Source organism: Mobula birostris, chromosome 1 (genome assembly GCF_030028105.1).
Source record: "Mobula birostris isolate sMobBir1 chromosome 1, sMobBir1.hap1, whole genome shotgun sequence".
Taxonomy (NCBI): Eukaryota; Metazoa; Chordata; class Chondrichthyes; order Myliobatiformes; family Myliobatidae; genus Mobula; species Mobula birostris.
The window spans coordinates 236307115-236333407 of NC_092370.1; the positions used below are offsets into that span (position 1 = coordinate 236307115).

General features: G+C 39.0%; 1 protein-coding gene across 4 annotated transcripts in view; it reads right to left on the reverse strand.

The window, feature by feature from the left end:
- Nucleotides 1–26293, reverse strand: part of LOC140205944 (latent-transforming growth factor beta-binding protein 2-like) — a 496450-nt gene that overhangs the window by 181678 nt on the left and 288479 nt on the right. For all 4 annotated transcript variants that reach the window (XM_072273854.1, XM_072273862.1, XM_072273844.1 and 1 more), the window contains 4 exons: nt 20535–20633; nt 7229–7354; nt 2805–2930; nt 502–630 (listed from right to left, as the gene is read on the reverse strand). In XM_072273854.1, the coding sequence (XP_072129955.1) occupies nt 502–630; nt 2805–2930; nt 7229–7354; nt 20535–20633 (480 nt within the window). The remainder of the gene's footprint in view (nt 1–501; nt 631–2804; nt 2931–7228; nt 7355–20534; nt 20634–26293) is intronic.

A 26293-nucleotide genomic window follows, 5' to 3' on the forward strand; every position in this document is an offset into this window, starting at 1 on the left:
AGGTCTGAATGCCAGCTCATGTACTAAATGTGAATGTAGCAAGTTTATGTTTCAAATACACTAGGCATTGATCACAGGCCTTTTAGGCACCTTTCAAAGCCCATAGTCTGTGTTTACACTAACAGGGAACAATGTCCTCAGAATGAGACTCATTCCATAAATGGCACTAGAAGCTCTCCATCATTGTCCTAGGTTTAAACTAACCTAGCACCATATTAAACTACATTTTGGCCAATGTCACAATTTTCAGTGGTGTACATAATTTGGGATAATCATTAAATGCAACAATCTTTTAGCAGATAAAAAAGATTCAATTCTGTTTACTGCAAATGCCATTTCCAAATGGATTCATTCTTGATCAGTAACACTAAATACATGTTAGAGCAGGCATGCACTTTCTATTCCACTTGCACAATTTAGTAGAGAAACATATTAAACATTTTCTGGAAAAGAGAAATGTGGAAATTTTAGCTTAACATTGTCAGTAAAATGAGCACTAACCTTGGCAGTTTAACTTGTCTTGGGAAAAGACTAATGTATAGCCCGTAAAGCAGGAACAAGAGTATGTGCCTACGATATTAATGCAACGGCCATTTCCTTCACATGGGTCTGCATCACATTCATTTACATCTTCAGATCCAGATGATGTCATTGACAAGTTGATTTAGTGACAGAAAAACAAAATAAAGTCATGGATTCATAGTATATAATGTAGCATAATTTTACTAGCAAGGTAGATTCATTTATTACTTTCAATATGTTTTTGTTTTGTTCCAATTAATGTGGATATAAATGGCAATGCTGACATTTATAATTCAAAATTAAATTTTCCTTAGTTAACCACACAAAAGGTAAATGTAGGCCAGTCCACATAGGAATGGCAAATTTCTTTCCCTGAAAGACATTGGTAGGGCAAATGAGATTTCAGAAAAGCCCGGTAGTTTCATAGTGACAGTGAGCAGCCTTTCTTTAGTATTTCAGGTGTATTTAATTACTTGAATCTAAATTCTCCAGCTGCCATGCTGGGATTTGAACCATGTCCCAGAATCAGTGATCCAGAAACACCAAATGCTCATCCTGGAATGTCACCTCTGAGCTGCTTTAGTCCCACATTTTCAGTAAAGTGTGCTTACATTTCTTTTTCGTTCCAGATTTGATAGATTTGTTCTGCAATTCAGTATTTCCAAAGTTATTTTAATTGCTTATACAACTTGCTTACAATACAATCACCTGATTAAATCCCATTTTAATTGTAATAGTTAAATGAGAAATATATTCGTAAAATTATTTCATTGATCCATATTCAAACTTGGGCAAGAAGATTTTTTTAATCTCCTTATTATAAAACAGTTTGGTTTAGTTTCAGAGATCATATTAGCTTTTTTGGATTAGGAGTTATCTCAGTACTATACAAGCCTATTGGGACACCATTACATTTTCATGGATCCAAAGAATACTGCCTGTCAGAAACAACAACTTTTAGTTGTCCATGCCGGCACTGGCTCAAGTACAAATTTCAGGACAGGTTCCTTTAAGCGTCCATATACCAGTATACAAATAAACTAAAAAGACAATTCTGTATTTATTAGAGTATAGCACATAGTTCCCGTAACCTACATAATTGTCATCTGAAAATCTATTCAACATGAAAACCAACATAAACATAATATAACCTGAGATTTAGAGGTTTCAAACCCATCAGCAAAGCATAAGAACTACAAGATTTTATAAGATTATTAAAAATTAGGAAAACCCAGCAAAATCATGCATTTCTTATGTGCAGAATCAAGGAAAAGGCAAAAGCAAGGATGAAGAATTTCAGCTATAAGGTTCAATTGGAGAAACTTGGGGTATTTTCCTTGGGGAAAAATAAGTCTGGAAGGAGATATGATCCTAGAGGTTTAATTGTGGTGGATAGAAGAAAAATGGTTCCATGATCAAGGACGTAGATTTAAACAGTTGGGCAACAGGTAAAGGATGAGCAGAGAAAGTTTTTTTTTTCTCCCTGCAGAGTGGTGATATCCTGCAACTAACAACCAGTGGGCATGGTAAAAACAAAATCAATAAGGACCTTCAATAAACTTGGATTGGCACTTGAGAGTGAATATTCTGCAAAGTTCCAAGGACAGAATGAGCAATAGGGCTGGTAAATCCATGCTTCTGACCAATTTTCACTGACTTCATTAAATTAAAGCAGGGCAGAGAACTAAATATGTGAAATGAAGTGAGTGCAGAAAAATTGGCTCAATAATGAATAGAAGAAATTGTAAAGGTGATATACTGGCCTTCATGATTACAGATGGAAAAACATAATGGGAGTTAACAGATAGTGAAGACATTAGGGATAAAGTTAACAAATGAAAATATGGTTTAACATATAGTGTTAACCAAACTCTAGTGTTTTTTTCTGTGAACCAAAGAAAAACACTAAGCCACAGATTAGCTATGATATTGAATACTGAAACGGGTCCAAAAGACTGAAAAATACATTCAGCACCTGTTTCCTTTGTTTTTTCAACAGAAGCTTGAGGGAAAACACCTTCCCTTATCATAGGGCACAGTAATAATTTCCTTCCACCACCTTTCCTTGCCTACACATTTGGACATTTGGTTAAAAAAAATTCCAATTCTGACAAAAAGTTGCTGATCTGGTACTTAATTGCTTTTATTGATCAGTGTGTTGAATTTCATGTTTGGATTTGCTTCACATTTCTTCTCTCATAATTAAATTTAGATATCATTCATGATGCATTGTTTTAGCAAGTAATTATAACTGGCAACACAGGAACAAATTTCTACTTTACCTAGACAGTCAGTTCCTTGTTGGTTCAACACAAATCCTGTCAAACAAATGCATCGATAACTTCCTGCTGTATTTTCACATTGGCCGTAGCTACAGAGATGAGGGATTTCCCTGCATTCATCAACGTCTGTCAAAAAAAAACTCAGTTTCAGATACAGAAATCAAATAGAACTGTAGATGCTGGAATCTGAAACAGAAAACAAGAATGCAAAAAGACCTTAGCCAATCAAGTGGTATTTGTGGAAAGAAAAAAACAGTCAATGTTTCAGGTTAAAGATCTTTTAGCAGACAATTTCTTCTTCAATAGAGGTACATTTGCTGTTTTTCTGTCAACTGGGACCTTATCCATGGCTAATGACAAGTTAACTATCACCATCAGTGCCCCAGTAATCTCTTTCCTACGGCAGTCTGGGATACATCTCATCAGGCTGTTTTCTGATATTTAATGTCTCCTCCTTTTTAAGTTACCCAGAATTTAAGCATCCTAACTAAATTTTTAACTACGATGTCTTTCTCCATAGTGAATGGAAATGAAAACTGTTCATTTAAGGTCTCACACATATCTTCTGGCTCCACACTCAGATTGCCTCTTTGGCCCCAGATGGGTCCCATTCTTTCCTTGCTAACCTCTTGCTCTTAACAAAGTTATAAAATGACTAGGGATTTTAAAAAAAAATCTTTACCTGCCAGTGATTTTATGTGGCTCCTGTGTGCCCTCCTAATTTCTTTCTTAAATACCTTCTACACTCTAAACTGCTGAAGGACATTCCCCATTTTCAATGCTCTGTACCTACCATGTGCTTTCTTTCTTTTTCTTTATTGAACCTCTACATCACTTTAAATTTACAGAAACACATTTGCCCTGAACACTAACTATGTTACTTTTATTGTCAGATTTATCTGCAATTAGCTTCCCCCAATCTATTGTTGCCAGGTTCTTTCTAATGTAGTAATAGGCATCTGTCCCCAGTTATGACACTTAAGTTTGTAGGATATCCTTATCCCTTTCTATAATTACTTTGAAATATCTACTGTGGTGAAATGCTTTGAGGGGGTTTGTTGTGGCTAGAATTAATTCCTGCCTGAGCACTGCAATTAGCCTATTGCCACAAAAAATCTATAGTGGATGCAATCTCACTGGCTCTCATACAAGGGCAATACCTACGTCAGACTGCTGTTTATCGATTACAGCTCAATGTTCAACACTATCATCCCCTCAGTACTAATCAACAAGCTTTAAAATCTGAGCCTCTGTACCACCCTCTGCAGCTAGATCCTTGACTTCCTCATCAGACCAGTCAGTTTAGATGGGAAATAACATCTCCTCACTGACAATCAACACAGGTGCACCTCAAGGATGCGAGCATAGCTCAATGCTCTGCTGTCTACACTCATCACTGTGAGGCTAGGCACAGCTCAGACAGCATCTATAGATTCATCAATGACACAAGAAATCTTGGTAGAATTTCAGACCGTAACAAGGAGAACTACAAGAGTGAGATAGATACAAGAGTGAGTCCTGACGAAGGGTCTCGGCCTGAAACGTCGACTGTACCTCTTCCTAGAGATGCTGCGTTCACCAGCAACTTTTATGTGTGTTGAGTGAGATAGATTGGCTGGTTGTGTAGTGTCGCAACAACAATTCAACGTTTATAGAACAAATGCAATTCTTACTAAGGGGTAAGCAGTAAACAACTTCATGCTCCTGGGCGTCAACACTTCTGAAGATTTATCCTGAGCCCAACATATTGATGCAATTGTGAGTAAGGCATGCCAGTGGCTATACTTTATAAAGATTTGGTATGACTAAGCAAAGATGAGTAAATTTCTGCAGGTGTACGGCGAAGAATATTCTGACTAGTTGTCCCACCCTCTGGTATGGTGTGCCAATATGCACAATTGCAAAAAGCTGCAGAGGGTCATAAATTCAGCGAGCTCCATCATCAGCGCTAGCTTTCTTACCACTGAAGAAAAGAAATCTTCAAAAGGTGATGCCCCAAAGAAGTGGTATCCATCATGAAGGACGTTCACCATTCAGGACAGACATGCCCTCTTCTGATTACTATCATCAATGAAGCGGTACAGGAGCCTGAAGACCCACACTAATTGTTTGAGGAACATCTTCTTCCACTCCACCATCAGATTTCTGAACGGTCCATGAACCCATGAACAACACCTCACTATTTTGTTCCCTTCTTGTACTAATTTTTATATGTATTCTCATTGAAATTTGTTGTATCTTTTAGTGTTACATTGTACTGCTGCTGCAAAACAACAAATTTCATGACATACATCAGTGATAATAAACCTGCTTGATTAACAAGTGAAGAAAGCTTACAGCATGTAGAAGAGAATTTGGGGCTTGGTTTACAATCAACTCAGCCATGATCATCCTGAATGGTGAAGCAGGATTGAAAAGTTATGAGGTCTATTCCTGCTATTAATTTGTAATGTCCTTTTGCATGTATTTTGTAGATAATACACCCTACAACTACTGCACTAAGATCAGGGAATGAATTTTTAGTGCCATAGATGGAACACTAATCAGTGGATTGCTTAGTTCTGGCTGATGTTCAGTTACTCAAGAATTGTAAGATCTGCACTCAGCCAGCCATGAACTGCTTTCCATGTTGTGAAACTGTAAAGAGGAATTGAACATCAGCATCCTCAGCAACATGGCTATTGTTGAAGCAGCTGAAGATACTGGATCAGGAGCTCATACTGGGGCTAGCACGAATGATCTTCAACAAACACAATAATCTTCCTTTGTGTAGATATGACTCCAGATATAGGAATGTTTCCCTCTTGATGGTAAATTGGTTTCAATTTTACCATGACACCTTGACAACTATCATAACCTATGGACTCACTTTCAAGGACTCTTCATCTCATGATCTTGATATTTATTATTTATTTATTATTGTTATATATTTTCTCCTTTCGCATCTGCACAGTTTGTTGTCTTTTTGCACATTTGTTGTTTTTCTGTCTTATTGTGTTTGATCTTTCATTGATTTGATTATTTTTTGAATTTACTGTGAATGCCCACAAGAAAATAAATCTCAGGTTTGTACATGTACTTTGATAATAAATTTACCTTGAGCTTTGAACTTTATATTTATTTTTGTCAATATCAAATCAAGTTAGAACACATAGTAGAAGTTAATTAGGTTTAGATGCACCTGACTCTGAAGATATTTTCAATTGTGAAGCAGTGTAATTTACATTAAATGACATCATAGAGCTTCCTGACAAAATGGTAATGTTACTAATAATCCAGGGGCATAAATTAATGATTATATGCAAGTTCAGATCCCAGCAAAAATTTAAACGTATTTGATTAAAAAATCTGGAACCTATCAAAGTCTGCTTTGGTACAATCCACATTCCATTGAAATGAAGATATCATTTCCCCCACCCCATGCACTTTTAGTGTGAACTGTATCTAAAATATTACAGAATATGTACCCAACTTTAGAGCAACTAATTTGTCCACATTGATCATTCATGTTAAATATACTTGAAAGAATATACACCTGCGATATATATCGTGTGATACCACATTATTTGTTCACTGTAATACAATTTCTTTGAAATATAAACCATAGCTGAAAAATCAGGAATTCACCACTTTGATTATGAAGTCCGAAAATATACTTCTATACATCTGAAGTACTAACGTATGGAGGAACCCAGTAAAGAACAGTGGCATCTTATGACATACCACACAAATATGGAAGTCTAACCATAGATGCAAGTATAGTCTGTGCTGGTGTATGTGCCCTCCTCGCCCCACCCTCTGAGGACACAGGCTTCTACAATGCTCAAGAAGCTTGATTCATTATTATTTAAGCTGGCACTGGAACATCAGTTAGATCCCCTTTATTTCTCTAGCTCTATCAGAGGCTTCTCAGTTGGGAACCATATACACATTATTGATTTTACCCCACTAATAAACCAGCAGATGACTTTAGTTCCTCTCCTCATATTAATCCTTATCCCAAAGCCTCTCATGCAAAGCTGGTTCTGCAGGGTACAATAACTTGGGCATCCTGTGCTTCCTGATTTACCGGTGACCCACAAATAAAATGCTTGTGGGAGCTTTGGTACAAACAGCATTCCAATGATAGCTAATTAATTGGGTCACTGACCAATTGCTCAGCAAGCAGCCATTATGCAAGAGGGGAAAAATAATTATATTGGACAATAATGTCTCAATAATCCTTCTAGATATGAGATGTGCTAGTAAAAATAAGGAATATTTTGGATAACATCAGCTGGAATTTTGCAAATAAATTATAAACTTAAGTTACTATTCACATAATCTGATCAATGCCAAATATCCTAAATAAGAAACTTGCTGATATAGTTAATATTCTATTCACCCAGCAGTTCATAAAAGGACAACATTAGCATATTTCTTACCTACACACTTCTTTTGCTGATCATCCAGTTGATAACCTTTGTTGCAGTTACATGTGTATCCACCTTGTTGACTGATGCAAAGACCTGGACCACAAATGCTTGGTGTAACTTCACATACGTTTATAACTGTAAGTATTAAAATATAATAGAGTGAACATCTATTTTAAATCAATTATTACTTTGTTTAGACTGTTAATGGAGATGATGGTAGAATCTCTGATGAAATACTTTCACTGGTTTAAACTGGACGTACACAAATAGCCTATCATAAATATATTATGACTATTTCCAATATTTGAGCCCAACTTGGATCGTGGTTTGGCATCAGAATCAACCAGACATCATCTGACTAAGTGTTTTTAACTAGAAGATTATTAAGTCTTCTAATCAACAGTGAATGTCACCAATTTTTCTGTGTTGACTGGAGTACTAAATAATATTTTAAACTATTGTTTTTGTATCCGTTTTTCTCACAACACATTGTAAAACATACTAACAGTATTTAATGTACAAAACAGATTTTAATACTGAGCATTACAAAGAATATTGTAGTTGACATATGTGATGAATTTTGAGGAGAGAAATACTTTAAACATTTAAGAGAATTGTTGGCAGTAGAAATAGAAATAAAAATGCAGGGGTAATTGTCAGGACATTGGACAGCACCACTTTGGGGGTGGGGGGGCAGTATTAATGCTTCAAGTTGATAACTATAATTATTTTGATAACTAAACATTATCTGTTTACACTTTTGACATCCAGCATAGGTATCAGATTTTTCCTTATCTGGAATAAGCAATAGTGTGAGAGAAAATCTGCAGATGCTAGATATCCAAGAAACACACACACAAAATGCTGGAGAAATTCAGCAGGTTAGGCACCATCCGTGGAAAAGAGCAAAGTCAACGTTTCAGGCCGAATCCCTTCATCAAGACTGGAGAAAAAAGATGAGAAGTCAGAGTAAGAAGGTAGGGGAGGGGAGGAAGAAATACAAGGTCGTACTGAATCCTCAAGCTCGACAAAACTCAGTAGGTTGAACAATTTTTGCAAAAGCCTATATAGGAAAAAAACTCAAGTTAAAAGCTTTAGAATACAGGAGATTCAGCTACCTGCTTACCCTGGAAGCAATATGATAAAAGGAGGAGAAGATGGCGGTGCAATGGCAGTGCACGCGGCCTCTCCGGTGAATGATATCTGTAATCTGTCAAGTAGGGGACCGTGCAGAATTCTGATTTGATGGAGACGGATGTGAGAGTACGGAGGAACATCTGGAAAACTTCTGAAATGCCCGCTTCGCTGCCGCTGCTACTGGGTGGTAACCGGAATTTCCGGAGCAGAAGGCCCCGATTCCTTGGCTTTGCTTGTTTCAGCGGCGGGGCTAGGTCGAAGGCGCTTGGCAGAGGATGGCGCTTGGGAGGCTGGTCGGAGGCTCGAAGTTTTTGGACAGATGGACTCAGTGTCGGCTGCTTCCAAGGCATCGGCAAGTTGACGGTGCCTGGAGGTTTATCGCAGGGAGTTTCTCCCTTTTGCTGCCTGCTATTGGGGACTCGGGAGTCCGTCGATTCGGGGACTTTGAGACTTTTTTTTACCATGCCCATGGTTTGTTCTTCATCAAATTATGGTATTGCTTTGCACTGCTGTAACTATATGTTATAGTTATGTGGTTCTGTCAGTGTTAGTCTTTGGTTTGTCCTGTTTTCTGTGATATCACTCCAGAGAAACATCGTATCATTTCTTAATGCATGTATGCATTTCTAAATGACAAAAAAGAGGACTGAGTGTTCTCATAATCTAATGTCCACAGTTGTTCATCATCTAGTTGACAATACAGTTGACATGATTAGCAAGGTTATGGATGACACCAAAATTGGTAGCATAGTGGACAGTCAAGAAGATTATTTAAGATTACAGCAGGATATAGGTAAACTGGGAAAGTGGGCCAAAGAATGGCAGAAGGAATTTAACTTGGACAAATGCAAGGTGTTGCATTTTGGTAAGCTAAACCAAGTCAGAACTAATTAGTTAATTGGTAAGATAGAGAGACTTAGGGTAAAAGTTTATTGTTCCCTTAAAGTGACAACACAGGTACACAGGGTACTGAAGGGGGTATTTGGCATGGCACTGAGTTCATTTGTTAGGACACTAAGTACAAGAGCTGTGACATCAACTGAAATACATGTGAAAAGATTCACAAGAATGTTACTGGGACTGGAAGGGAAGTCTGTCCTTCTGCTGAGATAAATATTTTTAAAAGTTTTAGAGAAATATGGGCAAAATACTGGCAAATGGGACAAACTTAGATAGGCTATTTGGTTAGCATGGACCAGTTGACCCAAAGGCCTGTTTCTCTATGACTCATCTTGGACTAAAATGGAAAAGCAAAAAGAAGATGCCATTTCAATATGACTGAATTATTTCAAATACTTAATAATAAATATCATACTATATAGAAATATTTTGCAAAATTTAGAAAAAGTCAGTGAAAGAAGTTTTTTTTTCAATTGGAATAGTTAACTAAAATAACAAAAAAATCTATTTTCAAATACCTGTAACAATTTTATTCTTCAATTGAGCAACATCTACTTAATATTGATCTCCTATTCCTCATGTTAGCCCATGTGCTTTTCCTTTCACTTTATAAAATTCAAAGCATATTTATGAAAATTAACGTGATCCAATGTATAGAAACTGGCACTTTTCTACCCTAACTTTCATTTTGCAGTTACTTGTATACTAAATTCTTGATTGTGTCTTAAGGTTCAATTATCACCCAAATCAATTTTTTAGCATTAGTCCAAGACTGATTGATTTATTAACTGACTAATTGGCCCATGTCAGTAGTGAGTACAATTCATTGTTTTATTTTAATTATTTAGAGATACAACAAAGTAACAGCACTTGCTGCCCAAGAGACTGCATCACCCAATTACACACGTGACCAATTAATCTACTAAACCATATGTCTTTGGGATGTAGGAGGAAAGCAGGACACCCAGGAAAAACCTACATGATCACAGGAAGAATGAACAAACTCCTTACAGAGCAGATGGATTGAACCTGGGTTACTGTTGCTGTAATAGTATTGCACTAAAGGCTGATTTATACTTCTGCACCAAATGGACGCTGTAACCTACACAAGTGGCCTACGCGTGTTGTGAGCATTTATACTTGTGCATTGGTGTGTCTGCATCGCTCAGCAATTCCGGCACGTCGCGCATGCGCACACACCTGCCAGTGCAAGGCTTCATGGTCATGGTAGTCTTTCTCGGGGTAAACAAGTTTAAAGCAAACGTCTTTTATCGTAAAAGCAAAATGTGTTCTCCATAATTCCAGAGGTCTGTAAAGCTTTATGGAAAGCATTGCAGCCAGAGTTCCTTCCCTGCCCTTCAGTTACCCAATGGGAAGCTATTGCAGTGTAGGAGGAAATGCGATGCTACCAAGCGGACCAATCACAGTTGTTGCGGTCTGTGTTGCCGCAACGCGTAGTTACATTGTGAGAGAGGTGCGCGTCAGGCTACAGCATAGGGATCCGCGTAGGCTCTGCATAGGATTCGCAGCTACGCCGTACCTACGGCGTTGATTTGACGCAGAAGTATAAATCAGCCTTAACTGCTACACTACTGTGCCACGAGCTCCCCTCCCCCCATAGTAAAATTATCAGTTGGAGCAGGACAAGAAAAAGGTAGATAAGCAAAAGTGAACATAGGGCTTTAGGAAATTCTCAAGGTAGGAATGAAAAGTCAGACGATGACCAATCCGAATTGCTGCCCATTAGGATAATAAACATCCAGAAATGCAGCTCTAGTAAAAAGTCATAAACAACATGTTTACAAATGTTGTTGGATGCTTTGAAATAGTCCAACATAAGTTCGAAGATTTGCTTAAACAATGCATTAGCAGCCAACAAGATTACCAGCCATTGTGATAACCATGACAGTAATCAATTTTCGAAGAATGAACATAAAGTTGACAGCTGTTTCTTCAATTTAAGAGATTTTCAATCCAAAAAAAAAAATTCTGTATAAATGGTGGTAAGCAAGGAGAAAGTGGTGCAAGAGTGCAGGACAGGAAGGCAGGAGTTAGTGACAGCAGTAACATACTATTGCAGTTACAAGAGAGATTTTATTTTATTTAGAAGGACAGCACAGTAACAGGCCCTTCCAGCCCAGAGACAATTTGAAAAATCTAATTAGGAGGCAAGGAAAAACTACCTTAGGACTAAGCACAATAAAATAACTTTTGCACAGAAATATATAGTTTAAAAAAATTATGTACAGTATTGCAATGTACTGTGCAGCAAAAGAAAATATCTCATGACATATGTCAGTGATATTAAACCTGATTTTGATTCTGAACAGAAACAGTGATAATTAAAACCCACATAGATTCTGGAAATCCAAGCAATTGGTTGAAATTTTGTTCATGTGTGTGTCTATGTGTGTGTGCATATATACATACATATATATATATATATATATACACACACACACACACACACACACATATATACACACACACACATATACACACACACACACACACACACACACACATATATACACACACACACACACATATACACACACACACACACACACACATATACACACACACACACACACACACACACACACATATATATATATATATACACATATACACACACACACACACACACACACACACACACACATATATAATTCTTATTCTTTAAAATGTTGCTTCAAGATTTTTGTTTTGGTTTAAGATTATCTCTTTAAGATATCAAGCTGCTTTTTTTTTGCATCATCTTACTTTTGGGCTTCCAAGTGCTCACTGTAATCTTCAATATCTGATTTAAATGCACAAAGTTCAACTTCAGCTGCAGTTATAAACCTCTTTAAGATATTGCAAATAGAAAGTACGAGGGGTGATTGATAAGTTCGTAGCCTAAGGTAGAAGGAGTCAATTATGCAGAAAGTTTGAACGTAATAACTCATCTCCCTCTACCTTAGGCCACAAACTTATCAATCGCCCCTGCTGTGGACACTTTCTTGAGGTCCAAGATCCGTATGCTCCACGACCGCTGGACTAAGTGTGCAAATGTACGAGGGGACTATGTTGAAAAATAAATGTGCTAGGTTTTCTAAAATTGCCTCCTTTTACCTTAGGCCACAAACTTATCAATCATCCCTCGTACTAAAACATTAAATCTTCAGTGAGCAGTTAAAACACCACAGATGAATTACTCAGACATATTCTGCATTACTTCATTGAATCCCCTACTGTCCAGACTTTAAATCAAAGCTTGTTACTTAGAGTATAATCTTGAAACTTTTATTAATATTATATCTGCCAGATAAAAATTAGGCACTGGGAATTCCAAATTCCACAGGACAGCTAATTTGAATTTTGATTTACTTGGCAAACCCAACAAATTACTTATTTGTTAAAACAGCTAAAATCACAATGATTACAATAGGTTTATGTAAAAGCTTTAGGACAACTTCATACAATTTTTTGCCTCCTTTAAGTAAATGCACAATTCAGCCTACAATTTGACACCATATAGGCATGCTTTGAAGACAAGTTTTTTAAACAGTGATGCTTATTGTGTTAGCAAATAGAACAGCCAAACTACAGAAAACAAGCCTCACAAAGAACAAGTACATTCCAAATTAGTCTCAGCATTAAGCTATTTTGACAACAATGCCATACTTTAATCCATATCATTTTACTGGTTATTCTGCTGCTAGTTAGTAAGTTTTATTTTAAAGAATAATTATGGGCTGATAACAAAAAGCTTAAAAAAAGTACAGTGTAATGTATTGTAAAATAGGACTTGCGTCGGTCGTGCATGCAGCCGGTTACAGTTGCTCCGTAATTTCTTACTTGTAAACTTAGTTATTTGTTGTATTTTTTTTCTCACGGTAACACGTTGAAGCTGCACCCTCTCTAACATGCTGGTGGAAAGAGTTTTATTTGTTTTTCTAGCGCTGGAATTAGTTACTTTCGGACACGTCTCGTTAGCATGGCAGCAGGATGGCCGCATTGTGTAATCAAGGGACCAATTGATTGCGCTCATGCCCGCCGGTTTAGCAAACAGAGCAGCAGACATCCTGGCTGAAATCTGGAGGAAAACACACAGAGGATGCAGGGGGGGATGAAAAAGGCGAGGGAAGAGGACCGGGTCGAGACAACAGAAGCTTATGGAGAAGAGAAGTTATAAGCCGTGTCTCCCCTCTCTCATCATGGGAAATGTGAGATCGCTGGGGAATAAAATCGACGAACTGACTGTGCTTGTCAGGAGTCAGAGAACATTTCGGGAGAGCAGTGTCATGTGCTTTACTGAGACATGGCTGCACGAGGACATACCCGATCAAAGCATTTCCATAGAGGGCTTCCAGACCATTCGAGCTGACCGGAATTGCACTGAGACCGGTAAGCGCAAAGGAGGGGGGCTGGCGGTTCTGGTAAATAACAGATGGTGCAATCCTGGTCATATTACGATCAAGGAACGTGTCTGTAGCCCGGATATTGAACTTTTTGCTGTTGGACTCTGGCCATATTATTTGCCAAGGGAAATCTCGCATGCAATTGTGGTTGTTGTGTACATCCCTCCCTCTGCCAACCCGACGTCGGCGTGTAACATCATTTACACCATCATAGCCAGATTACAAACCCAGCACTCGAGTGCCCTCATTACCATCTCGGGTGACTTCAACCAGGTTACCATGGCTAGAACACTGCCCAACTTCACGCAGTATGTGAACTGTACAACCAGAGGGGAGAGGACTCTGGATTTGATGTACGCTAACGTTAAGGATGCATACAGCTCCTCTCCCCTCCCCCCACTGGGAAGGTCAGATCACAACCTGGTGCATCTAAAACTCTGCTACGTGCCTCTGGTGAAGAGTAAACCTGCAACCTGGAGGACAGTGAGGAAATGGTCGGAGGAGGCTTATGAGGCGCTCCAGAGTTGTTTTGAGTTGACAGACTGGCAGGCACTCTGTGAGCCACATGGAGAGGATATTGATGGACTCACAGAGTGCATCACTGGTTACATTAACTTCTGTGTGGACTGCAATGTTCCGACAAGAACTGTCCTTTGTTATTCAAATAACAAGCCATGGGTGACAAAGGACATTAAGGACATCCTGAATGCTAAAAAGAGGGCGTTTAGAGATGGAAATAGGGAGGAGCTGAGGGCAATACAGAGGGACCTGAAAGCCAGGATCAGGGAGGCTAAAGACAGGTACAGGAGGAAGCTTGAGTGGAAACTCCAGCAGAACAACATGAGGGAGGTCTGGAGGGGGATGAGGACCATCACTGGGTTTCGGCAAACTAGCAACAGAGGAGCTGAAGGCAGTGTGGACAGGGCCAATGAACTTAACCTGTTTTTTAACAGATTTGATATTATGACCCCTGCCCATCCCCCACAAGAGCCATTTGTTGTCGGCCCCCAACCAACACATATTCCACTCTCCCTTCCTACCCCTCCTCACAGTGCCCCACCCTGCTCTCATGACTATACCCCTCCCCCACACAAAACCACCACGGTGGGCTTCACGGCTGAACAGGTGAGAAGACAGATGAAACCTCTCAACCCAAGCAAGGCTGCAGGACCGGATGGTCCAGGGTGCTCAAAGCCTGTGCCCCTCAGCTATGTGGAGTACCTCGCCATGTATTCAACATGAGCCTGAGGCTCCGGAAGGTTCCGGTACAGTGGAAGACGTCCTGCCTCGTCCCTGTGCCGAAGACGCCGTGCCCCAGCGGCCTCAATGACTACAGACCGGTGGCATTGACCTCCCACATCATGAAGACTGCTCTGAAGTTCTGGAGCTGCTCTGGCCTATGGTCAGGCCACACTTAGTTCCCCTCCAGTTCACCTACCAGCCCCGACTAGGAGTTGAGGGTGCCATCGTCTACCTGCTGAACTGTGTCTACGCCCACCTGGACAAGCCAGCGAGCACTGTGAGGGTCATGTTTTTTGACTTCTCCAGTGTGTTTATCACTATCCACCCTGCTCTGCTGGGGGAGAAGCTGACAGTGATGTAGTTGGATGCTTCCCTGGTATCATGGATTATTGATTACCTGACTGGCAGACCACAGTACGTGTGCTTGCAACACTGTGTGTCCGACAGAGTGATCAGCAGCACTGGGGCTCCACAGGGGACTGTCTTGTCTCCCTTTCTCTTCACCATTTACACCTCGAACTTCAACTACTGCACTGAGTCTTGTCATCTTCAGAAGTTTTTGGATGACTCTGCCATAGTTGGATGCATCAGCAAGGGAGATGAGGTTGAGTACAGGGCTACGGTAGGAAATTTTGTCACATGGTGTGAGCAGAATTATCTGCAGCTTAATGTGAAAAAGACTAAGGAGCTGGTGGTAGACCTGAGGAGAGCTAAGGTACTGGTGACCCCTGTTCCCATCCAGGGAATCAGGGTGGACATGGTGGAGGATTACAAATACCTGGGGATACGAATTGACAATAAACTGGACTGGTCTAAGAACACTGAGGCTGTCTACAAGAAGGGTCAGAGCCGTCTCTATTTCCTGAGGAGACTGAGGTCCTTTAACATCTGCCGGACGATGCTGAGGATGTTCTACGAGTCTGTGGTGGCCAGAGCTATCATGTTTGCTGTTGTGTGTTGGGGCAGCAGGCTGAGGGTAGCAGACACCACCAGAATCAACAAACTGATTCGTAAGGAGAGTGATGTTGTGGGGATGGAACTGGACTCTCTGACGGTGGTGTCTGAAAAGAGGATGTTGTCTAAGTTGCATGCCATCTTGGTCAATATCTCCCATCCACTACAGAATGTAATGGGTGGGCACAGGAGTACATTCAGCCAGAGACTCATTCCTCTGAGATGCAGCACAGAGCGTCATAGGAAGTCATTCCTGCCTGTGGCCATCAAACTTTACAACTCCTGCCTTGGAGGGTCAGACACCCTGAGCTGATAGGCTGGTCCTGGACTTATTTCATAATTTACTGGCATAATTTACATATTATTATTTAACTATTTATTACTATTTTCTATTACTATTTATTATTTCTATGACTATTACTATTTACTAATAGTAGTATTACTGTTACTATTTCTATTACCATTTATTAATTATGGTGCAACTGTAATGAAAACCAATTTCCCCCGGGATCAATAAAGTATGACTATGACTATTTAGAAATCATAACTGATCTGCATCAGATGCAGCAGTTGATCCCTTCTTAATATATAACTACAATAGCTTTCTTTCTGGAATATGAAGTTTTCTACTGAACTAGTTATACACTGCATCACAACGTGTTTTCTTTATCCTTCTCCTTAATGGATCACTTCATTCTTCTGATGGTTTTCATGTTTCTTTTTAATATTGTCCAGATAACCATCTTTTTTTAAAAGACGATTTATGATTACCAGCATGTTGTTTCACTGTATCTGTGCTGGGCATAATATGGAATTCAATAGTGGCGGGATTAGTTTCCTTCAGCAGCTTTAACAGAGATCTGATGCATCTTATTTTTCAGAACTCTGTTCATTAATTAGGTTTCCTAAGTCCGATCAGGACTCAACATTTTGTTTATTCTTCCATTGTCCAACCCATATGCTTACTGAATGAAACAATATGCACTCAGTACAAATAATATAATGTACCAGTGTCTGCTGCAGTGCAAGTAGACACTGGTACAAATTCTAAATACTTTGTCTAATTCCTTAAATGGTCTTACAATAATGTAACAACTCTTGGTACTTCCAGTTTTCTTTAAGTTTTTTAAAAAAAACTTAGTATTTTACTTAAGCACCATATTATGTTTCTATGTTGCAGATTTGACCAAAGTCAATGCTCTCTGCTATGAGTTAGTGAACTTTTTTATTGGAAATGTAATATTAATTATTCCTGGTGTTATTGAAGTTACATACCTATCTGCCGGGTTTACTGTCTCCTTTCATGTTTGCTGGTAGCTATTAGGTAGGCTATAATGTAAATTTCTGGATTTGATTCTGTCTCATCTACTGTGCTGTTTCAATTTCAAGGACAAATTATAGTGGGGTATTGGCTTTATCAATGACATTAGTTTAGTTCTCTGCTTTCATGATTAGACTTTGTGCGTGCATTACATGTTGTCCTCACAACTCACCTAACAAGTTAGCATTATTGTATTAATGTTTGAATTATATTACGTGAGCATCAACCTGTTATTGATATACTAGTAACTTGGGAGGATGTATTTTTGGATTTGGAATTGTAATTATTATTGTTGCACATACTGATAATGTACAGTGAAAAGTTTGTCTTGAATACTGCTCATAAAAATCTATTTATTACACAGTGCATTGAGATAGTACAGGGTTAAACAGAAACAGAATGCAGAATAAAGGGTACAGCTATGAAGAAGGAATAGTGCAGATAAACATAAGCTACAAGATCATAATAAGGTAAACTGTGAGATCAAGAGTCCATTTTACTGTATTAGGGAACCATTTAGTAGTCTTTTACAAAAGCCAGGTAGAAGGTATCCTTGAGCTAGCAGTATGCGCATTCAGGTTTTTGTATCTTCTGCACAATGGAAGAGAGAAGAGAGAATGTCTGGAATGGACAGGGTCTTTGATTATGCTGCTGTTTTACTGAGGCCACAAGAAGTATAGACAGAATTAGCAGATGGGGGGGGGGGTCTAGTTTCCATGATGAACTGTGTCCACAACTCTGCATTTTTTTGTGTTCATATGGCGAGAAATTGCCATATTGAAGTGTGATGCAAACAGACAGAATGGTATCTGTGATGCATCAATAAAAGTTGGTAAGTGTGATAGGGATATGCCAAATTTCTTTTGTCTCCTGAGGAAGTAAAGGCATGAGTGAGCATTCTTAGCCATGGCTTATATGTGGTTGTATAGGTTATTGTTGACATTCACTGCTAGGAACTTGCAACTCTCAACCCTCTCAACTTCAACACCATTGATATAGACAGGAGCATTTTGCACTGTCCACAACCCCCTCCCTCTTCCTAAAGTTAATTTTTAAATCTTTTGTTTTGCTGACATTGAGGGAAATCTTGTTATCAAGTTAACTCGAATTGAAAACAATACTCTAAATGTAGACTTCCAACATTTTGTGCAACTACAACATAACATCTCCACTCCTATACTCAGTATTCTGAATTATGAAAGCTAGCATGCCACTTTTAGAGAGCTATATACTTGCATTGCTAAGTCCCTGTTTTAAACACTACTCAAACCCTTAGTATTCACTGTGCAAGTCTTACCTTAATTTGACTTTCCAAAATACAATACTTTCACTTGTCTGAATTGACATTTGCAATTTGTTGACCCACTTACCTAGCTGATCAAGACCCCCTGTAATTTTTGATAACCTCTTCACTGTCTAGTGATACGACCCACTTCAGTGCCCTCTGCAAAATTTCTAAGCAGGCCTTGTGTATTCATTTCCAAATTGTTTATATTAATGGCAAACAATGGGCCTAGTACTGATTCCTGTGACACATCATTAGTCACAGGGCTTTACTGGATAAACAACTTTCCACCATCACCCTCTGTTTCCCAACATTAAGCCAGTCTGACTTCTTCCCCCTTCCTTTCCAGTGTAATGAAGGATGTCAGCCCAAAACTTTGATTGTTTACTTTTTTCCATAAATGCTAAGTGCTGCCAACATTTTGTGTGTATTGCTTTGGATCTCCAGCATCTGCAGATTTTCTCGTGTTTGTGATTAAGCCAGTTATGTCCACTTGGCTAGCTCTTCCTTTATCCCAAACTTCCAGACTAGCTTTCTGTGTGGGATCTTGGCACAAGTTTGGCTAAAGTCCATATAGACAATGCAGACACAAGAGACTGCAGATGCTGAAATCTGGAGCTTGCTAGTTCTTGTTTCAGCCTTTCCTTCACCGTTTTGTTCTAGCTCCAGTACTGTACAAAAGTTTCAGGCACATGTATATAGCTAGAGTGCCTAAAACATTTTCACAGTAAAAAGTTTATATTTGTCAATGTGGAACAGTTTGTAAATCTCATGGAAGCAAAGAACATTGCTAATGGCAAGGGTGGAGTGCCACAGGAGGGGTGTGTGTCAGGTGTCAGAGAAAGAGTGCCTGGGGTGGGGGATGGCACAGCTGCAGATACATCCGGCCCTGAGACACCAGACAAGGTCATTTGATCCCAAAAAATTGTTTTATTGATCATTACAGAATGTCTCTCTGTGGTGCTTCCTGCTCCCTTCCCTCTCTCCTCCTCTTTGCCCAACCATGTTACCTCTCTCTCTGCCCCCTTCCCACTCTCAGTCCACAATAGAGACCCGTATCAGAATCAAGCTCAGCATCATTCACTTATGTAAGGAAATGTGTTTATTTTTTGTGGCAGCAGTATAGTGCAATACATAAAATTACTATAGTATTATGCAAAAGTCTTAGGCACCCCAGCTTTTATTTTTCAGTCTCAGTGAAGGCTCGTGACTCAAATGTTGACAGTCCACTACCCTCTATAGATGTTCCCTGAACCACTAAGCTTCTACACCATTTTGTGTGTTGCTGTATGTAAACAATGTCCACTGCCTGTCCTTATTAAACTTCTTGGTTACCTCTTCAGAAAACTCTATCTTCCTTTTCAGCTCAGTTGGTATTTCGTGTCAGGGGTTCACTATTAGTTTTACTTCATTAATGCTGATGTGATATTCAAAATCTGCACAGCACCTGACTACTTCACAAAATATTTGATATACCTTTGTATTAGATCTGTTTTGCTTCTTACTGGAGGTTACTTCTCAGCTAGGTCACTGGAACCCAAATAGTGTTTTAATTTTTGAGCATACAGAAGCTTAGCAGAGAAAAGAAAGAGGAGTTGATTTATTACTTTTGGTTTCCCAGTAGAGTAGGAAGAGTATGTTTGCATTATGGTGCTCCTGGAACTTCCCCATCTAACACTTTTAAGTGAAAAGAGCAGAATAACTACTCAAGATGTTTTGAAGAAAACCACAGTGTTATAATCAGCAGTGTGACAGCATCTTTAAAAAGAGAAGCAGTTTATGGTTTGAAACCGAAGCCCTTTGTCAGAAAAGGAGGATTTCAGACCAAAAACATTGATCCAGCTTTCCATGGATATTATCTGACCTTCTGAGATTTCCCAGTATTATCTGTTTTTATTTCAGATTTTCAGCATCTGTAATTTATTTGATTGAATAAATGCTCAGTGTTTATTCTGTTATGGTTACTCTGTATTAAATATTGCTAGCACTGTATGTACATAACCTTTATAACAACCACAAAATTGCTTCTAATAAAGTTATCCAAAATGTAAATTAAGCAATTAGAATTACCAGAAGTTTCTGTTGCAAATACTGAAGCCACCTGCCCAACCGTAGGTTCCAGAACAACTTGTACAAGTTCAGGTGGGCTCGTCTTCACTACTACTTCCACTGTAGGAAAGAAAGTAAAATCAGTTCATAAACAAGACTCTTGAGAAATGAATAACTACATTTACAAAGCACTCTTAATTTGAGATTATGAGTTATTTACTTTCTTCTGTTAATAAACTTTTTCAAATTTCTGTTAAAACTCTTCAGACCTACTTCTTTCTGTATAAATGTTTTCTAACTTTCTTCTAAATCCTATCGTTAGATAACTTTCATCTATTCTGCCATGCTTTTCAACAGTTACCACAGAAGTAGGAATCGGGAACATATTTTCTTGAGTTTTACCATCACAGTACATCAAGACTGACCACATAAAATTACATTTTCAATTTTTTCTATTATAGGGAAAGTCATTATTCATTTTTGCCAAAAACATCATTGATATACCTCAGTTGTTCCGGAAATGCTTTGCCCTTTTCAAGCATATTGTGGAGTCATGAGTAACCTAAAACTGGCACAATTTAAAACAGATGATTTAACTATCTCAGTCATATCTCTTTTATTTGTATCAGCACAGAAAGAGATGGATTCAGAAGATTCCCATCCATGTCCGTTTTGTCTATTTCACTTATATCTGCAAAAAAAGGGGATTTCAGAAAATCCTCATGATTATTTTTGCATAATGTACTAAAAGATGAAAAGGAGCAAGAACTGCAGTAAGTTTCCTTTTTCTCCCATACTTAGCTAGAACAGTTTAATCCAGGGGTTCCCAACCTGGGGTCCCTGGACCCCTTAATCAGTGGTAGGGCTCCATGGCATAAATAAAATGGCTGGCAATCCTTGGTTTAATCAAACTGCCTCATGTAAAAAATGAGTCCACAAATTTTTACCGAACTTGAATATGAAACAACGTCACCCTATTCATTGGTGCTACATACACTATATAGTAGTGTTAATACTATATACAGTGCTTACTGCAAGAAACATCTACACACAGTTCCATTTTTCTGTTTTCAGCAAAATAATTAATGCAACTGACACAGAAGTCTCCTCTGTTTAAATTATTCCATCAATTTATGTAGAATTGAGATGAAATTATGGCTCAAATTAGCCCCAGATTATGATCAATTAACAAATCTCAGCATGTGAAACACTCTTCTATTCTTTTGTAAGGTGCACACGACTTCATTAAAAGACTGACTAAAGCTAATGATGGAATCTGGCATGTATATAGCAACAATCAGGCACACATGCAACCATGGTCATCTACAGTGGTGCTAGAAAGTTTGTGAACCTGCAGAATTTCCTCTATTTCTGCATAAATATGACCTAAAATGTGATCAGATTGTCATGCAAGTCCTAAAACTAAATAAAGAGAGCCCAATTAAATAAATAACACAAAAACATTATTCTTGTTCATTTATTTATTGAGAAAAATGATCCAATATTACATGTACTTGTTGGAAAAAGTACATGAAACTCTGGGATAATGCCTTCTACAAAAGTTATTTGGAGTTAGGTGTCCAATCAAAGAGATGAAATTGGAGATGTGTGTTGTAGGGGTGCCCTGCCTTATAAAAAAGACACTCAAAGTCAGATTATTGATGAGCCTGCTCTTCTCAAGAAAGATCTCTCTATGTGCACCATGCCTCGATCAAAACAACTTTCAGAGGACCTGAGAAAAAGAATTGTAGAGATGCATCAAGCTAGAAAAGGCTACAAAAGAATTTCTGAACACCTGAGTGTTCATCAGTCCAGAATAACAGAAATTGTCTACAAATGGAGGAAACTCAGTACTGTCGCATCTCTTCCTAGGAGTGGGCATCCTGCAAAGGTCACACCAAGAGGCAACGTGCAATGCCTTAGGGTCTGGACAGCTTGCAATCATAGGGAACAGTGAACTCAAAATTGTATCAAGACATTTTACAGGAGAATGTCAGGGTAGCAGTCTGTCACCTGAAGCTTAACAGAAGTTGGATTCTACAAGACAATGATGTGAAAGACAAGAGTAAATCAACAACAGAATGGTTTAAAAAGAAGAAATTTCATGTTTTGGAATGCTGAGTCAAAGTCATGTCCTTAATCCTACTGAAATTGTGGAAGAACTTGAAGCTAGCAGTTCATGCAAGGAAGCCCACCAACTTCCCAGAATTGAAGCAGTTTTGTAAGGAGCAATGACCTAAAGTTCCTCCATGCCAATGTGTAGGACTGATCAACAGTTACTGGAAATGTTTGGTTGAGGTTATTGCTGTACAAGGGGGTGACACCAGTTACTGAAAGCAAAGGTTCATATATTTTTTTCCAAACAAATACATGTAATATTGGATAATTTTTCTCAATAAATAAATGAACATGTAAAATGTTTTTGATTTATTTAATTGGGTTCTCTTTATCTAGTTTTAGGATTTGTGTGAAAATTTGATCACATTTTGGGTCATATTTATGCAGAAATAGACAAAATTCTACAGGGTTCACAAACTTGCTAGCACCACTGTAGGTCTGGCTTCCTCCTGCGATTCCTTTAATCACAGAAACCAGAATTCAGCCACATTGATTTACTCCACTATATATCAAAAAAAATGGTTGAAAGCACTTGTTATGATCATGAGGGCGAACACATGGAAAGCACCTAGCACAGACTGGGTATCTGGCCGAGTAACATAGACCTGTGCTGATCAACCAGCTGGGGTGTTCACCGATATCTTTAACCTCTCCATTTGGCAGTCTGAGGTACCTACCTGCTTCAAGCAGGCTTCATTTATACTGGTGCCCGAGAAGAACATGGTAACCTGTTTCAATGACTACCATGCCATCAGGAAAGTGGTACATGAGTCTCAAGAACCCCACTACCAGGTTCAAGAACAGCTATTATTCCTCAATCATCAGCGTTCTTGAACCAGAGGGAATAACGTTGCTCATCCCATCAGGGAAATGTTCCCATAATCTATGGACTCACTTTTAAGAACACTTCATGTCATGTTCTCAGTATTTATTGCTTATTCATTCATTACTAATATTATCTGTTTTCTTTTTCTTTTTGTATTTCCCATTTTTGTTGTCCGCCCTGTTGAGGGCAGTCTTTCACTGATTCTATTGTATTTCTTGTATTTACTGTGAATACCTGCAAGAAAATGAATCTCAGAGTTGTATACGGTGACATATATTTAACTTGATAATAAAGTTACTTAGAAAGAATTAACTCTTCTCCGGCTCCCGGCCGGAGACAGGCATCAATCTTAACTGGCATTTTGAAGACAAACTCTGCCATCTTCATTAGGGATGATGCCACCTTGTTTACAATTGTATTCCAGTTATTACTTAGAGCAAAACACTGTGGGACAGCTGAAACCTGATTGGATGAGGACTAACCAATCAGGAGGGATGGACAATGGGGGTACATACAACCACCATCGTCATTGATGAAGATGGCAGAGTTTGTCATTAAAACGTTGGTTAAAATTGATGCTTGTACCCGGCTGGAAGCCCGAGAAGAGTTTAGAACTATAGAACCATAGAACACTGCAGCACAGAAAACAGGCCATTTGGCTCTTCTAGTCTGTGCCGAAACTTTATTCCGCTAGTCTCATTGATCTGCACCCAGTCCATAACTCTCCAGACCTCTCCCATCCAGGTATCTATCCAATTTATTCTTAAAACTTAAGAGTGAGCCCACATTTACCACGTCAGATGGCAGCTCGTTCCATGCTCCTACCACTCCCTGAGTGAAGAAGTTCCAGCTAAACCTTTTCCCTTTAATCCTAAAGCCATGCCCTCTTGTATATCTCTCTCCTAATCTAAGTGGAAAGAGCCTACTTGCATTTACTCTGTCTATACCCCTCATAATTTTGTAAACCTCTATCGAATCTCCCCTCATTCTTCTACACTCCAAGGAATAAAGTCCTAACCTATTCAATCTTTCTCTGTAACTCAACCCCTGAAGACCTGGCAACATCCTAGTAAATCTTCTCTGCACTCTTTCAATCTTACTGATATCCTTCCTATAGTTAGGTGACCAGAACTGCACACAATACTCCGAATTTGGCCTCACCAATGTCTTACACAACCTCACCATAACATCCCAACCCCTATATTCAATACTTTGATTTATGAATGCCAGGATGCCAAAAGCCTTCTTTACAACCCTGTCTACCTGTGATGCCACTTTCAGGGAATTACGTATCTGAACTCTCAGATCCCTTTGTTCCTCCACACTCCTCAGTGTCCTACCATTTACTGTGTATGTCCTACCTTGATTTGTCCTTCCAAAATGCAACACCTCACACTTGTCTGCATTAAATTCTATCTGCCATTTTCTGGCCCATTTTTCCATTTGGTCCAGAACCTTTGCAAGTTTTGAAAGCCTTCCTCGCCATTCACCACGCCTCCAATCTTAGTGTCATCATTACCACATTATCATCTAGATCATTGATATACACAACAAACAACAATGGTCTCAGCACAGATCCCTGAGGCACATAACTAGTCACAGGCCATGATGGGAAAGCACAAGATCTTTTTTCAATTTATTTTGTACTTATATGATATGAATCAGACAACCTCCTGACCTACTACTAAAGACTAGCTCTCCAGTACCAGCCCATCTTTAGTTACCTCATCAATAAGGTTCTTTCCATCACAAGGTCATAAGTGAAGGTTGCTTGCTGATGGTCATACTATGTTTATTTCTATTCAAATTCCTCAGCAAAAGGAGGATGCAGCAACAATCACTGTAAATTCCTGTGTATAAGCCGAGAATTTGGCCCTAAATTTTGGTCCTAAAATTAGGGGGTCAGCTTACACAGAGGGTGCCAACTTTGGAAAAACGAATACACGGAACACAGGTCGTATTTGTTGGCTGTTTTTGAGTCAAATTTGTTCCACTGTCGATTCATGAATTCTTTGTATGGTTTGTTTAAACTCACATCTAGTGGCTGGAGCACGAACATCAAACCACTGGGGATGACTGCAATGTCTGTATTTTCAGCTTTCAGTGCTGCTTTTGTCTCACCTGACAAGTGCACTTTGAACATGTCCCAGACAAGTAGCGGCTTTTCCTTCCCGAAACCTTCGGGACGTCGACGCCACACCTCTTTAACCCACTTCAAGCAACCCGCTTCGTCCATCCAGCAGCGTTTTTGGACGTAAACAACACCCCGCTGGAATTTTCAGAACAATCTTTGTTTTTTGTCTCAACACAAGATCACGTCTATTCATAAACCGGGTGCACCAACTTCGCGTAGCTTTGAAATTTTCGCTGACCTCACGGTGTTTTTCGTCCCATTTCAACGCTTGAACTCGAATCATTTCTCTGGTAACAATGTATCCAGATGATCGCTGGTAATTCGCCCGCTCTAAAACTTTTTCTTCCAATTCTGGCCACAAGCATGTTTTCCTGTGGTTTGCATTTTGTCTTTGGCATTTCCCTCAGCGTGTCCTCTGACTCTCTCCACTTCTCACTTGTTTCTCGTTTACACTAAGCTTCTTAGCAGCTGCAGAATTATTCGTTCCTTTAGCAAAATCAACAACCTTCAGCTTGAAGCCAGCATCATATCGCATTTGTTTTAATCTTTTGTACATGGTGGTCGCACATTCAATACTGAGTATACGTACTGATCCCGCCACCCTGTGTTATCTTTTAAGGAGATTACAATGGGCGCTAAATGGTTTCACGGGGGTTACATTCCAGAAGATTCTTTACCATTGGAGACCGAATCCAAAATTTT